At 44.3% G+C, this 17,201-nt stretch overlaps 1 protein-coding gene across 1 annotated transcript in view; it reads left to right on the top strand.

Moving 5' to 3' along the window:
* The window catches only part of SCRN1 (secernin 1), a 42,866-nt gene that overhangs the window by 2,828 nt on the left and 22,837 nt on the right, over positions 1-17,201 (top strand). The window contains exon 2 of the mRNA XM_059712665.1: positions 11,754-11,919. Coding sequence (XP_059568648.1) covers positions 11,755-11,919 — 165 coding nt within the window. The 5' untranslated portion in view covers position 11,754. The remainder of the gene's footprint in view (positions 1-11,753; positions 11,920-17,201) is intronic.

Genomic DNA, 17,201 nt, shown 5'->3' with positions numbered 1-17,201 from the left:
CCCAACCATAAATTTATTTTCGTTGCTATTTCATAACTGTAATGTTGCTACTGTTATGAATCATAATGTAAATATCTGATATGCAGGATTGTCTTAGGCGACCCCTGTGAAAGGGTCGTTCGACCGCCAAAGGGGTCGCGACCCACAGGTTGAGAACCGCTGAGTTAGAGCGTGAATGTGATGATTCATTCATTGAAATTCCCCTGATATGCCGAAGATGTTAAAGATCACAAGTTTTTTAAGATATAGGGTGTCCCCCCAAAATGTGTACACACTTGAACAGCTGATAACTTAATTTTCACTCCTTTTCAGGTTTAACTGATTTGAAATAATGGGTGAAGCCAGACGAAGCTTTGAACAAAGAAAATTTATCCGAAAGTGCCACTAGACTTTTTTATGGGGATGCATAAAAGATAAAGTTTACGGTACAAAACTAGCAGTATTCGACGGATTTAGGGCACACAAATACTGAACAAAATGATTCTTGATGTTTGCGATTCCATTGCTCCGCATCATCAGCAGTGCCTGGACCAGACTGTCATCAGTTTGAAAACAGGCACTGACAAAAAAAAAATTAATTTCTGTAGATTCTTTTAAATGTTGAAGATGATCTGTACATTAATAAACACTGACTTTATAATCATTCAAAGTGTGTATACATTTTTGGGGACACCCTATCCATAAACTCATGCCATTTGTGTTTATTGGAGAACAATAAAGAATATAGATAATCCAAAGTTATTTTTTTAAAAACACCCATGATCCCTTTATCCAGCACTAACTAGTCTTTATAAAAGTTGGGACCACTTCATTGAGAGAGCCTCGAGTCTGTGCTGTCCAATTCATAGCCACTGGCTAGTAGCCGCATGTGGCCTTGAGCACTTGCAAGGTGGCTAGTCCAAATTGAGATACGCTGTGAGCTTAAAACACACATCAGATATAACACACTTATATGAAGACTTTAAGACATCTCAGGAATTTTGTATTGCTTATGAAGTGAAGTAATATTTTGGATATATTGGGTTTAAGTGCAATATATTACTAAGCATACTTTCACCGGTTTCTCTTTACTTGTTTAGATGTGGCTACTAGAAAACATAAAATTACTTAGGTGTTCGCATCTGTCTTCCATTATATTTCCCCTGGACTGTCTTGGTCTAGGTCAGTGGTCGGCAAACTCATTAGTCAACAGAGCCAAATATCAACAGTACAACGATTGAAATTTCTTTTGAGAGCCAATTTTTTTTTTAACTTAAACTATATAGGTAGGTACATCGTTATTAACTTAATTAGGGTACTTCTAAGGCTTAGGAAGAGCCACACTCAAGGGGCCAAAGAGCCGCATGTGGCTCGCGAGCCGCAGTTTGCTGACCATGGGTCTAGGTCATTAACAGAAAGCGAGGTTGTTGGTTGAGGTGTGTGATTCTGTTCATGGTACTGGATGTGTTAGGAGAGAAGCCACACAGAAGCTGGAGGGGGAATGGCTGGATGAGGGGAAAGAATGAGTGCTCAGGTGACTGGCAGGGGAGGGTGCTGGGGCTTCCTAGCTCGAGTCCCACCTGAAGCAGAGAGGAGATGGAGGTGGTTAATAAAATGGTTAATCTCGAGCCCCTTCTTCTTCTGTTCTTATTGGTTAGACATGTAACCTGAGCCTCCCCTAAGGTAAGGAAGACAACCTTGAAGGCTCCCATAAGCATGTCTGATCACGGGATTAAGTTGGGTTACTGCCCCCTGTTGGTTGTGTACATGAGCACCTCTTATTCTAAACGGTGAAGAACTTGAAACCATGTTTGTAGCTCCATCTTTCCTTGGGTTGAAAAAAGTGCTTGTAGGTGGTTAGGGGCTCAAAATTAACTGTTAATTTTATCAGCTGTTAATTCATCAGACTTCTTAAAAATCCCAATTAAAGTGATGGACCGTTCTGAATAATTTTCGCTTCTTTCACAGTAAAACCTCCCTAGTGTATTTTAAAATTGCACTCAGCAGTGCCCCAGTGACCTGAAAGAATAAACGAAATGTCTTAAAGTGTCATTTTTAAGCACCAGTGATCAGATTATTAAAATAATAAAGTCCAATGGTTTACAATATATATATCCACACATAGTAACATATTAACTTACATATATTCATATATATGTATAAATGTTCTTTTAAATTAAAAAATGGGATAAATTTTCTGCCCTGGCCGGTTTTGTTCAGTGGATAGAGCGTCGGCCTGTGAACTAAAAGGTCCCAGGTTTGATTTTGGTCAAGGGCACATGCCCGGGTTATGTGCGGGACTTGCAGGAGGCAGCCGATCCATGATTCTCTCTCATCGTGGATGTTTCTAGCTATTTCTCCCTCTTCCTTCCTCTCTGAAATCAATAAAAATATATTAAAAAAGGAATTAAAAAATGGGATAAAACACAGCAATTGGCTATGGCATAAATGGACATTTACAAAGTAGTTTTTAAGTCCATTTTGTAAGGTATAAAGTAACTCTCTGGTTACTAACAAGATTTAAATCTTATCACTACTTTATTTCTTCTGTAGGAAATACATTTTTAGCTAAATTTTTTATAGGGACACAGTGTAAACAACCATTTTTTAAGGATGGGAAGATATTTAAAAATCCCAGTTTGCAGAGCTAACAGGTACATATCAAATCACGTGGACGGGAAAAAATGAGAATACACAATGCAGTATTTACATGGGAGGGAAAGCAGACGGTGGGAAGAGAAAGGCCATAATTCAAAGCAACCCTGCCAAATGAGTGGACACACGGGCACCCGTGTCAAAAAGAACAGGAGGAAATGAGAGGACCCCCCGATCTTTCCCACAGAGAATGCCAGGGCAGCTAACCACACACCTGCCTATGCCACACAATCTACTTGCTTTATCTCCGTTATCATGACATCCTCGGAACCCTGATCTTTAAGAACAAGTTAGGGGAACAAATCCTTTTTGAGTGTTTCTCTATTTTAGATACTCTGCATTTATTATCTCATTTAATCCCCATAGGCAGCATGACCGCATTGTATAGATGCAGATCTGAGTAAGTAGAGGAACTCCACCCAAAATTTGGGTCTGACTCTTTTTAAAAATATGTGGGGGGTTTTTAAAAATCGATTTCAGAGAGGAAGGGAGAGGGAGAGGGAGAGATAGAAACACCAATGATGAGAGAGAATCATTGATCGGCTGCCTCCTGCACGCCCCCTACTGGGGATCGAGCCCACAACCCGGGCATGTGTCCTTGAACAGAATCAAACTTGGGACCGATGCTCTATCCATCCACTGAGCCAAAGTAATATTTTGGATATATTGGGTTTAAGTGAACTATATTATTAAACAGAGTTTCACCAGTTTCTCTTTACTCTTGTCTGCAGGCCAACGCTCTATCCACTGAGCCAAACCAGCTAAGGCTATCCGACTCTTTAAAAAAAGCCATAATGTAAGCTCTGTGAGAGATTCCCCTGACTGCACAGCTCAAGTGGGAATACTATGGGTGGAGCCACAGCATGGCAGCACCTTGTCAAAATCAGATTTTCCTGCTCTTTTTCTTTCACTGAAGATGAACTATAGGTACCTCCTCCCCCCTTCATTTGCCCACCAACATTTATTGAGGTCTTATTATGTGCAGACCTGTGTGCTAGGTGCCAGGGAACTAAAGATCTACACAGGAGTCCTTGCCCTCTTGGGGCTCACAGAAGGATGAGCAGAAAATACATTTTAAAACTTGAGGAAAAGAAGTCCGGCCAGGTAGAGGGGACCAGGGACGCACCTCAGGGCACTAACACTGCAAGCCAAACTGAAGTCCCTTTCCATGCCTCCTGCCCCAATAATCCTTCTTCAAAGAGATATCTGAGACCCAAATAGATACAAGTAGTAACTCCAAGAAAAAATGCCCTGTATTGGATAAGTCCAATGCCATTTCTAATCTTAAAAGAATTTTAAACAGCTTGTTATGGGCTTTACGTTTTAAAAGTTATTGATTATAGAAAATCTCAAGCATACACCAAAGTAGAGAGAGCAGTACAGTAAACCACTGTGTACTCAGTAAACCACTAATGGCCCATTTTTATTACATAGCCAATCTGTGTCGTCTGAGCTCCCAGCCTCTCATCCTGGGTTACTTTCATTTTATCATTTCCCTGGGAAATATGGCAGTATATATCTCTGAAAGGTATGGGCTTTTGTTTTCTGACACAACCACAGCATCATTATCACTCAGAAATGAACAATAATTCCTTAATATCATCAAATAGCCGGTGTTCACATTTTCCTAATTATCTTATAAAATTTTTGTACAGTTTTTAAAAATTGGCATCCAAACAAGTTCCATTCATTGCTGTTGGCTGATCTGCCTCTTAAGTAACTTAATTTTTTTTCTTTGCAGTTTCTGATGTAGTTGTTGAAGAAACCAGCTTTGCCCCATGAGTGTTTCATAGTCTGGACTTGACTGATTGCAACCCCACGGTGTCATGTGTGTTTGATCTAGGGGCTCCACCGTGCCACTTTGATTCTTGACGCACATTTTAGTTACACTTTGGAATGGGAGTGTGATGTGCTAGGTGCCAACCATTGGTGAGAAGGCGAAGGAGCAGAGTAGGGATTGGTGCAAAACTGGCAAACGCATCACCATGAGGAGTGGGGGGAGGAATGTGAACATTTATTGAGTGCCCACTGTATACCTCCACAGACTAGGTGCTTTTCATACGGTAAACACGAGTGGTACGTTGTGGATAGGGATTGTTCACATGTAGAAACTCCGGCTCAGAGTCAGTTCATAACCTGCTGTTTCTCACAGTTAGTGGGTGGAGTCGGCACCTAAACAAAGGCCCCTTTGTCTCTAAAGTGTGTCATTCCCTTGCCCTGTGCACATGGGGCCAAGCAGGCAAGATGCATGAGCACAATTGACCTGACATTGACAAGAGGGGAAACACACACACACACACACACACACACACAATAGCTCAAGGGTGATGTTGGTGGCGCTTCACTGGCCGCTGTCAGGGATGGAGGGGACCGTGAGAGGCACCCTTACCCCAGTCCAGTCTCCCTGTTGTGCAGAATGTGGACCCTCTGTTGCCAGACCTTTCAAGTTTTTAAGAGAAGCCAGAATTTATACAGAAAATTTATACAGATGTTACAATGCTAGCTGCTATATTCAGATTAGAAAACCCACTTTCTATGCCTCCACTGTGGGCCAAACCAAAGGTGCAGCCTGCCACCCCTGGGCCACCCCGGCTGCTCAGAGCAATGGCAGCTGACGCCTGGCACTGCGGTAGGTGTTGCACTTGAAGGTAGAGAAAGGGAATATTAAGCAGCTCTTAAAAGGCATCACATGAGAGTGAAGAAAATCTTCAAAAGGTGAAAGAACATTTCAACACCGCGAGGAATAAGTCACATTTCTGAAGCCTGGACAGATCAGACCTTGACAAACAGCCGTCCCATGTACCTTCTCTTACCCTCAAGATGACTCGGTCCTCACTCTGTCTCAGCTGGGATTCTGAGCACCTCATACTATTTGCACGTTTCCGCCCCTTTACACCTCACCACAACCCTGTCATTCTCCCTGTTATAGAAAGGTGACGCGGGGCTGAGATCCAAGCCGCTGGTTTAACACAGTCTGCCCCTCATCAGACAGTTCCTAAGTCTGGGCGTTGCCTCTCGGAAGCTGGAAATCACTGGCTGCTAACAGTCCCCTCTAATGAACTCCGAAAGCTGTTTGCTCTACCACCTCGAGCCTTCAGTGCAGAACTTCGTCGGGTCTCCCTTTCCTGCAGAGCTTGAGGAGTCTGAGCTGCTGTAGGAGCCTTTCGGCAGCTGGTGCTGACAGCCCCATTTTTAGTTCGACAGTCCCTTCCCCACACACCTTATTTATCCCTTCCTATTCCAATAGCAGGCATGAGAGAAAAATCAATGTATACAGGAGTATCATTTGTGCTAGTTTCAGTTCAGCAGGAAGATCAATACTCTAAAGAATGAATTTATCAATAAGTAAGATAATAAAATAATTTCTTCTGTGCTTTTCCGGAAGTTGGGACATCACAGACATAGGGTTTAAATGTCTGCAGTCTGCTCGGTGAAGCTGGGAGCTGGGAGAGGATGCGAACCTCGCTGGGCACTTGGGTTTCATGGCCGTGCACAAGTAAAGGCACTTCGTCACAGTGATTTGCAAGACAGTTAATAAGCTCACAGCTTAGAACAGTGATGGCGAACCTATGACGCGTATCAGAGGTGACACGCGAACTCATTTTTTTGGTTGTTTTTTTGTTGTTGTTGTTAAATGGCATTTAAATATATAAAATAAATAACAAAAATATAAGTCTTTGTTTTACTATGGTTGCAAATATCAAAAAATTTCTATATGTGACATGGCACCAGAGTTAAGTTAGGGTTTTTCAAAATGCTGACACGCCGAGCTCAAGAGGTTCGCCATCACTGGCTTAGAAAGACAGTCATTTCTCCCTCTCAGGAGACTCAGGGCTTTCTTATAAGAGGATATGGTGACTGATAAGGGTCACTCTAGAGCTGAAAGGCAGGGCAGCGAGGCCTGCAGGCCCCCCCCTCAGAGCATTCACAGCCCGCAATGACTACTCACTGAACTTGAGGACAAAGACCTTTTCTCGCAGGCAGCTTCCTGCCTCCGTGTCTAGACATTCTGTAAGCGGTCTCCTGGTTACAGGGGTCCTGTGCTCCAGCCTCCCACGCCGGCACCCACCTCCTCTCCTTAGTCAGAGGACGAATGTTGGTAGACGCAGCTCCCGTGCTGTGGGATCCAGGGAATCTGGAGTCTAAAATCCGGGTCCCAAGATGAATCCTGAATCCTGAAAGGAGTTTGACGAGGAGGACAAGGATGGTTAGAAATTGAGCTTGAGGATCCTTTACCCTGGCTGATGGCACAATATGTAAAGCTGCACCGCCTAGTGCCATTGCCTCTAGACACATGTGGCTAATCAATTTAAAAATTACACGTCACATAAAATTTACCATCTAAACCGTTTTTAAGTATATTCATATTGTTGTACAATTAATTTGTAGAATGTTTTTTCTTGCAAAACAGAAATTTTAAATCCATTAAATATCTCCCCCTCCCACCTTTCTCCCTCGGTCCCTGGTAATTACCATCCTACTTTCTGTCCCTATGAATTTGACTACCCTGGGAACCTCATGTAAGTGAAATTACACAGTGTTTGCATTTTTGCGATTGGCTTATTCCACTTAGCATGACGTACAGATAAATGTACTTTAACATATTCTTAACAAGTGCTTTGTAGGAAATGGCTGTCGGTTTGGCCATCTATGGGAGTTCAATTGGAGTGTTTCATTAATTGGAACTGTTAGTTTACTGCCAACCTGGCAAGAATCCTAATGGGTATTTAGCACAAAGAAGCCTTAGTGAGTAGAATAAGCCCATTGCTTTTAAAGAATTTTGCTTGAAACCCACAGTAAAAGAGAAATATTGTATTTCAACCCAGTACACCACACTTATATTTTGATACCCGAACATAAAGTTTCTTGTACCAACACTTAATCCTTACTATGTGAAACCATATATTCTTTCTAAAAATGTTTCTCTTAAAAAAAAATGCTGATCTTATCCACTAAATTGAAATCTTATCCACTCAGATGATTTCATAACCCAAGAAAAGGCCACAACATACCGTTTGGAAAACGCTGCTTTTGACACACCTGGGTTCAGTTCCGAGCCTATAGTGTAACACCCACCCCAACCTCTGGACCCCCAGAATTACTCCTCAAAACAAACAAGTTAAAAACAAAGCCATCAGGCATGGCTTCACTTCTGGTTTTAATGCTGGTTTACGTAGAAGTAGTTACAATTGAAAATTCATTCTTTAATGGCTGTACTCTGTTTCTCGAAGCCAAATAGAAATGATGAAAACGTTTTATGCAGTGCATTTTATATGGACGGGAGCACATTTTGCCATTAGAGTAAGTGGAGGACTTCACACATAAGTCCTTCTGGGATCGTGGGGAAGAGCAGTATGAAAATCTTCATTCTGGTTTTATTGGGAAGCTGTAACACTGCTCTGGTTAATAGGCATCCTACTACCCACCTGTGACTATTTAATTAAACGAATTAAAGTTTGTAATACAATTAAAAATTCCATTTCTCAATCACACTGACCCCTTCAGTAGCCACCTGAGGCTCGGGGCCCATACTGGACACTGGAGACACAGCATTCCCATCACTGAGGAAGTTCCTTGCACGGCACTGGTAGAGAGTAGGAAGGAATCCAGCTAAGTCATCGCCGAGGCTCCCGTGTGTAGAATGGTGATCCAGGAAAAAGAAATGGACGATAGCTTTGACTAATTTGCCACTGGATGTGATACACAGGCTGCTGGTTCATCTTACACTTAAAAAAAAGGACAAAGTTCTGCTCCCCTTTGGCATTCCCAATCATTCCCAAAATTCCGCCTCCCTGGCCCACATACTGCTGCCTACATCCTCATCATGGTCAAGTGACACAGTGACTCAGTCACGCGGACCGAGCAGGGGTCCTGGCTGGAGAGGAGGTGCTTGGCAAAAGCCCTGTGGGTTTTATTTATTTTCTACAGACACAGCTCATCACTGCCGCCCAGGGGATCCCTGCTATTTTTAAGGATCAAATAAGGTAAGGTTTCCTCAGAGAGGAGACAGCAGTACTTTTGAACTGGCCCAACAATAGGGGAGGAAGGGAAGTCATGTTACCGACGAGAGGCAAACGGGCACAGGTAAATGTGGCCTTTCTCCATCTCATCTCCTCCTGGTCTGTTTCACTTTATTTGGCTGAGTCAGTAGTTCCTCCCACCCCCAAATTCTAGGGACCCTCTGTAAAGGCACTTTATCTTATAACTATTCTAGGTCTCTCTTGCACATACAGAGTCTTTGTTTCTCTCTCCCCCCACCCCCGCCCCCCTGAAGTCTGAAGATAATGCAGTTTTTGTGAACATGGGAAAGGTTAAGGGGAGAAAGAACTGGAGTCTCTTTATCATTCTGCCTTTTCTTTCTCACAAAGCAGAGAGGGCCTATTTCTCTGAGCTGGGAGGGAATTATTTTCAGAGTTAGAGGCTGCCCTGAGCAACGCAGGGAGGAACTCTGACAGCCCCGGGTGTGCAAGTACAGGCTAACTTGAAGTAGTCTGGAAGTAGACGGAGCAATACGGCCCCTCACAAAGATGTTTCCAAACCTAGAATGTTGCTGACTCTGCAATTTGAAATCTGCCCTGTTATGAGTGACGTGAGTTGGTTTTGATTGCCTTTCTCAACAGAAATTTTGAGATGCTGCTCTGTTTGAACAGTGAAAAACCAAATAAAATACCTTATACTCATGTAGCCTCCAGGGTTTGCAAAAATATGCTCTCAAGCATCCTTCCATTTGACACTCCTGATAAACCTGTGGGCTAGGGCACAACATTTGCAGAAGAGAAAACCTGGGCTCAGAGAGGTAAAGTGACTTGCTCAGGGTCACACAGCTGGTGGGTAGTGGCGCTGAGTTTTGAATCCCAGCTGCTTTTCTGAGAACAGTGCTTTACTTCTCACTTATATTTTGGGTTTGTGAGATAAAATACATTTAAGTTGGGTAAATAATGACACAAATATGATAGTTGGCTCAATAGATAATAGCAGGGGGTGGGGGAAAGAGCAACTATAGTTGGGAGGCACGGTCCTGCCCTCAGGGAGCTTTACTTGAAGAGAAAGCGGTACATGTACAAGCAACAGATGCACGTTATCCTAGAACAGACTGGATGCATTAGTGCCATGGATGCTGAGGAAATGACCGAGTTCTTTATAGACAGTTTTCTGAAAGAAGGGGATTTTGAATCAGATTTGGACGGATATTCACGAAGACTAAGAGCAGGGCGTTCATTCTAGCCGGGGCAGAGGCGTGGTGGGGAGAAAGAGTTGCAGAGAGTCTGGTTCCGTTTGGTGGACTATTAAGAAAGGAGAGCTGGACACCTGTTCATTATTTATTGAAAATCTACCCCGCAGAAGACATTGTGTAGAGCTGGGTTTACAGTGGTATGCAAAAGAGACATGGTCCCTGCCTTCCTATTGCTTAGACTTTGGGGGTGGGGGTGGGGAGACTAAGTATTGATTGTTGATAATAAAATAGTTACCCCACTATTTTAGATTTGTTTGTATCATCGGGTGACATAAATGAGCAGAGCATTTGAGCTGGTATGTACAGGAGCAGTAGTTAGCTCTGCAGATGGTTTTGGTGCAGGGAGCAGGGAAAGGGGTGCTCAAGAGCGAAGGCACAGCCTGTGCAAAGGCCCTGGGAGTTTGCAGGAGCTGGCAAAAGGCCAGTGTGCTAGCGTTGAGAGAGTGGAGGGGCGAGTGGCTGGAATTGAGGCTGGGGAGGCGGCATGAACTTGATCAGATTTTGGTCTTTAGCCTCAGAGCCATGGGAAACCTATCAAGAATTTTAAGTAGGAATGACATGAAAACATCTTCCTGTTAAAAAGATCACTTTGGCCCTAGCCGGTTTGGCTCAGTGGATAGAGCGTCGGCCTGCGGACTCAAGGGTCACAGGTTTGATTCCGGTCAAGGGAATGTACCTTGGTTGCGGACACATTCCCAGTGGGGAATGTGCAAGAGGCAGCTGATCGATGTTTCTGTCTCATCGATGTTTCTAACTCTCTATCCCTCTCTCTTCCTCTCTGTAAAAAATCAATAAAATATATTTAAAAAAATGCCTTAAAAGATCACTTTGGCTGCAATGTCTGGGGCGGGGGGTGGTGGTGTATAATAGCTGTATGGAGTCATCCCTTAGGAGGCTACTGCAGTGAGCCAGGCGAGACATGGCGGGGCTTGGTGCAGGGGGTGGTCGTGGAGATGGAGAGCAGTGGTGGGTTTCCATGGAGATGTAGGAGATGGAACCTACAGGGCGTGGTGATATGGCAGGCAATGGAGAAGCAGATGGTAAGATGGCTCCTGAGGTCTTGGTGCTCTTGTGGGCTGGGTGTGGAGCTGGCCACTGCGATGGAGAACCTTGGACATGGGACCAGCTTGGGGAAGATGATGAGATCAGGTTTGGATATCCCATAGGCCGTTGGGAGGGGAGCTCAGAGGACTGAGCTGCAGTTCAACATGTGGGCCACTTGTGTGTAAGTGACAAGGGCAGCTCTGAGCGTGGAGGACTTTTCCCAGAGAGGAAAGAACATCAAAGGAGGAGAGAAAGATCAAGCAGTGAGGATGCTGCATGACCAGGTAGAAGAGAACAAGCCAGCGGGAGAGGTGGGAGGGGAGGCGGAGGTGCTGGGGTGTTCTGTCATTGAGATGGAGTAGAATTAGATAAAAAGGGGGAGTCTCTTTCCACCTAGACCCATTTCTGTCACCAGCCCACAATCTATTATGCACCTCTAGATCCGAGACACTTGCGCAGGGCACTGTGACAAGGTCTGTTGATTTCTTGTCCTGGTGCCAGGACAGACTGCAATGTGCGTGCATTTGCTGCCTGGAACAATAGCCTCCTTTCCTGTCCCCGACACCATGCGCTTTTGGCTGGCACTGCAGTTTGTTGCAGATCTGAGCTTGCTTAATCCCACGGAGCACTAAACGGTATCTGGTCTCCGTGGCTTCGTAATTCTACTCCAGGCGCCCCGCCGTCACTTGCCAGCTGGGATCTCACCGAAATGAGCCTGCTGCACACAGTTCAATACTAAACCCTTCGAGCTGGTGAACTAGGCTCCATGAACTCGCGGGTGGCGTGTCCCCCGTTCGCCCGCTCCCATCCCATCCGCCTCTGGCTTCTGCTCTCTTCTCAGGATGGCTGCAGCGCCTCCGCCTCCGAGCTGCTGTTTGGTGGCCCTCCCGCCTCGTGCTAAGGACGGTCTGGTGGTGTTCGGCAAGAACTCCGCTCGGCCCCGGGATGAAGTGCAAGAGGTCGTGTATTTCCCGGCTGCGGATCACGAACCCGAGAGCAAGGTGGAGGTGAGTGACGCACTGCAGCCTCTCCCTTAGCCCTCTCTCTCTCTCTCTCTCTCTCTCTCTCTCTCTCTCTCTCTCTCGCTCTGCCCAGCACGCCTTCTTCCATGATGTCCGCTCACTAGTCTGAACGGTCATGTTGGCTCTGTTGATTCCATTAGGTTTGTTTATAGCCTTAAAAACAGGGTCATGCCGTAACCGGTTTGCCTCAGTGGATAGAGCATTCGTTGGCCTGCAGACTGAAGGGTCCCAGGTTTGATTCCAGTCAAGGGCATGTACCTTGGTTGTGGGCACATCCCCAGTAGGAGGTGTGCAGGAGGCAGCTGATCGATGTTTCTCTCTCATCAATGTTTCTAACTCTCTATCTCTCTCCCTTCCTCCCTGTAAAAAAACCAATAAAATATATATAAAACAACAACAACAAAAACAGGGTCATATGGAGAATTCTATGTTTATTGCTATGGCCCTTATTTTATGATTAAGTAAAATATTTACATGGCTCCAAAGCCAAGTCTACAGAACAAGGTACAGGCATACTTTGGAGATATTGCAGGTGTGGCTCCAGATCACCGCAATAGAGCGAGTATCATGATAAAAGTGAGATGTAATCTTTTTGCTGGTGAAATGCCTGGCTTTCAATTTGTAAAAGATGCAACATCTGTTGAGTACCAGACTGATTGATAGAGGTGGTGGTGATGGTGGGGGGAGGTAATCATTTTGTAAGCTAGATAAATGTCTAATCACTATGGGTACACCTGAAATTAATAAAATATTGTATGTCAACTGCAACTGAAAACAAAAACAAAAAACAAAGCAAAGCAACATCTGAGAAGCACAATAAAACGAGCGATGCCTGTAGACTCATAGAAGTCTAGCTTCTGTTTCCCTCATTTACTTCACTTCCTGTTTCTCCTGTGGGTCACCATGTTTGGGAAGTTTGTTGGTTTATTCTTTCATTAAAACCACGACACGTATATGTAATAAACTACATGTGCCTGTCCATGCAGGCCTTTCCCTCCTTTCTCAGGTGAACGGCAGCACGCCACGCACAGTACACTTTTCTCCACGTTGCTTCGTTCAACGAAAACCAGATCCTGGAGATCCCTCCATATGGCATACAGAGATGTCCTCTCTTCCTCATTTAGAGCTGTATGAGGTTCCATTCTATGGTTGTATCAGAGTTTAATCCATCCCATCTTGCTGGAAATGTGGGTTGTTTTCCAGTGTGTTGCTATTACAGACAGTGCTGAAGTGAATAACGCTTTGTCTCCCACAGGGTCTGGTCTTGGTTTATATTTTCTTGTTACGTTAAAAAAATCATCCATCAATCTCTATTTTGAGTGCTTAAGTAAAATAGTTTTGTCAGTATTTCTTTGGGATTGGTGCCTAGAAATGGGATTGCTGGGTCACAGGGTAAATAAGTATGCACTTTTATAAAATATCATCGAAGTTCCTTGAAGGTGGTCTACCATTTGGCATTCCCACCATCAATGTTTGACAACGCCTGCTTCTCCATATTCCCAGTGTGTTGTCAAACTTTTATGACGACTCCTGTATTTTGTTAATTTTATTAAAATTCTTTTATTGGCTGTGTCAGCTCTTACCATCGACTCTTTTGGTTTACCAGGTGTATGGTTATAACACCTGCAAATAGAGATAGTTTGATTGCTCTAAAATCTCCAATTATTTTCTTGTCTGATGGGCTTATCGCTTGGATTCAGTGTTAACAGTGGTGGACAGAGTGGGTCTCTAGGCCTTTAAGCCTGACCTGAGTGGGGCAGCCTCTAAACCAGCGGTTCTCAACCTGTGGGTCGTAACCCCTTTGGCGGTCGAACGACCCTTTCACAGGGGTCGCCTAAGACCATCCTGCATATCAGGTATTTACATTACGATTCATAACAGTAGCAACGTTACAGTTATGAAGTAGCAACGGAAATAATTTTATGGTTGGGTCACAACAGGAGGAACTGTATTTAAAGGGCCAGAAGGTTGAGAACCACTGCTCTAAACCTTCCCCGTTAAGATGCTGGCTTTGGGTCTGAGATTCACAGAGCTTTATCATGTTAGGAAGTACACATCGATTCCTATTTTGAGTGCTTTAAAGTAAAAACACCTAAGGAATAGGTGTCACATTTTGTTAAAGGTCTTTTCAGTCACTTAGCAGCCATCCGGATTCGGGCTGTCCTGGCGTCGCAGTGCTTGCGTTCACGGAACCCTGATTGTACTTAATAACGCCCCAACGCCAGAGTAGTGATGCTGGCAACTCGGACAAGCTAAAGGGAGGCTGTGAAGTGCTTTCTTTAGGTGAAAAGGTGAAAGTTCTCAACTGAAGGCATTTTATCATGTCACATATCACAGGAAGAAGGGGGAGTGCAGTACGATAAGGCATGTTGAGAGAGAGACCACATTCACATAACTTAGAACAGTGTATTGTTTTAATTGTTCTCTGTTACCCTTAGTATTGTTGTTAATCTCGTCCTGTGCCTAACTTATGAATTAAACTTTCTCATAGGTATATTTGTATAGGAGAAAAGATAGTATCTATACGGTTTGGTACTATCAGGCATCCACTGGGGGTCTTAGATGTGTCCCCAGCAGATGAAGGGGGACCACTATATAAATATGTCTGAAATAACTTTAGAAAAACTTGTTTTCTTTTTTGGGGGGAATAGGCTAACTACATTAATATATTAGTCTAGTGGTTACAATCATGTTAAGAAATAGGTTATTTCACTGGTTAGCCCATGGTATATTATTATTAAAATACACTGTAGGTTGAATTTTGTCCCCTTGCATAAGTCAGTGTGGTTTGATACGCCCCAGCATTAGTGTCTCAGGCACCCCTGACCTCTCTTCTGTGTCTTGAGCTGCCTCCCTATATTTCCACATCCAGACTCCGCAGGCACAATAACCTCACATGTCCGAAAGCAAATTCATTTCTCCCATCTCATTTGCTCCATGTGTTCGAACAGCTCCACTGTTTGCCTCAGAGTTTAATCTAGAAAACGATGACCCTCATTTTCCTACTCATCCCTGATGCACAGGGACAGCTGTCGCTGAGTCCTGCTGCTTCCTCTCCCGTGTCCCCTTCTCCTCCCACGGCCCCATCCCTTTCAGACCCAACCCCCTTCCATAATCTGCTTATTGGTGCCCCATCTCTTTGTCCTGGAGTCTGATCCCGGCAGGGTCACCAGAATCCCCCTCCCTCCGCCCCCCAGACCACCGCTCTGTCACTGCCTGTTTAAACCTGTTGTGCTGTGTTTATAGGATGAGAGTCTGATTTATGTGCCCTTCAGAGCTCTTCCCAGCTGGCCCCCTGCTCACTCTTCCTTTCTTTTCTCTCTTCCAAATGAATACTTATTTTTAGAGCAGTTTCAGATTTACAGAAAATTGAACAGAAAGTACAGAGAGTTCCTCTATATAACCCCTCACCACCCCCACCCCACCCCCAGTTTCCCTCATTACGAACACCTTGCCTTAGGGTGGAACATGTCTTAAAACTGATGAGCCAGGATGGCCACGTTAGGGTTCACTCTTGGGGTTGTACACCTTATGGACACATGTATAATGACACATCCCCACCATTAATCACAGGACCTTACAGAATAGTTTCCCTGCCCTAAAAATCCTGTCATCCTCCCTCCCCCAGCCTTTGGCAGCCACCGATCTTTTGGTTTTGCCTCTCCTAGAATGTCATCTAGTTGGAGTCACGCAGTCTGTCGCCTTTTCAGATTGTCACTTTCACTTAGTCATATGCGTTTAAGGTTCCTCTGTGTCTTTTCCAGGCTTGGTCATGCCTTTCTCTCCAGTGCTGAGTAATATTCCTCGCCTGATGCACCGTAGGTTAGCTTTCTTCACCTGCTGAAGGACGTCTTGGTTGCATCGGAGGGATGGCAGTTATGAAAGAAGTTGCCAGAGACATTTGTGTGCAGGCTTTTTGTGTGAACATAAATTTTTAACTCATTTGGGTAAAGATACTTTTAAATGTAATTTTACATTTTGAATAGATAATATATTGATGCGGTTTAACGATTCAGTGATACAGAAAAGGTTTCCAGTGAGAAGTCTTACTCTCCTTTATTCTAGTCTACTCAGATTTCCTTGCTATGTAACGCTTTCTATTCATTTCTTGGACATAAATATGAATACTTAGGCTTTTATTTTCTTCCATGAAAGTAACTTTATATACACTATTCTGAAACTTGATTTTTAAATATATAATTTTAAGCTTCTAGAAAAGGTCTACAACTTGCTTTTTTGGTTTGATAACACTTTCTGAAGAGTTTCTCTATCTGTTCATGGGAATTATAATTTTTTACAGCTGACAGTAGTCCATTGAGGAGATATTCCATCATTTATTTAATCAGTCCTCTATGGTGGACACTGGGACTATTGGCTAGTCTAGGAAGTATAGCCATGAAGAACATTGCACGTAAGTCATTCTGTACACGTGCGGACATAGCCATGGATACACTTCCATCCAGGATCGCTGGGTCAGGGGTAAAGTTTGTAGTAATTGAACTCCACGAGCGCTGTACAATTTCCCGCTTACTTTTCTATCGTCATAGTTTTCCTCTCACAGCCCACACCATCGGCCCAGCTACGCTGAGTTGCTCGCCATTTCTTGAACAAACAGCACACCTGTCTTTCTCTGTGCTTTTGCTTTTTCTATCCTTTGCCAGGAATGTCCTTCCTTTCCCCTCCTGTCACCCACTTGCTAGACTCCTATGCATCCTTCAAGGCCCCATCACCGAGACCCCTCCTCCCTCTAGCCTGCCAATCTTCTGTGAACATGAAGCACTTTATGCCATTATAAATCAATTGAAATGTACCATCACCTGCATCTGGGGGTGGGGGTATGTGGTAAGTTCTGGCCTAGGAGGCAGGGTCCTGGGTTCCAGTGTCGCCTTTCCCATTTACTGAATCTTGGGTCTTTGAGACTCAGTTTCCTCACTTGCCAGCTGGAGATCACAACACCCACGGCGACAGGGCTTTTTGTGAAGCACGTGAGCTGACATGCGAAGCACTATGCAAACTCTACGGAGAACATTGTGCCGAGGTGTTTGTTCTCCCCCCTCCCCCCCTTTTAAAGAACTGACTACCGTTGAGAGATTCCGTGATCCCAGGTCTCAGTTCCCAAACTCCGCTCTTTCGCACGTGCTCCCGAATCTGCTTTTCAGACCTGGGCACATGCCTCTCATTCCCTTGCAGTTGCACCTGACACTTGTCCCAGGCACACAGTGACGGGCTCTTTTCCACGTTTGGGCCTGTGAGCCACATAACTATCA

The sequence above is a fragment of the Myotis daubentonii genome, chromosome 10, assembly GCF_963259705.1.
Source record: "Myotis daubentonii chromosome 10, mMyoDau2.1, whole genome shotgun sequence".
Classification (NCBI taxonomy): Eukaryota; Metazoa; Chordata; class Mammalia; order Chiroptera; family Vespertilionidae; genus Myotis; species Myotis daubentonii.
This window is presented reverse-complemented; position numbering and strand designations above follow the sequence as displayed.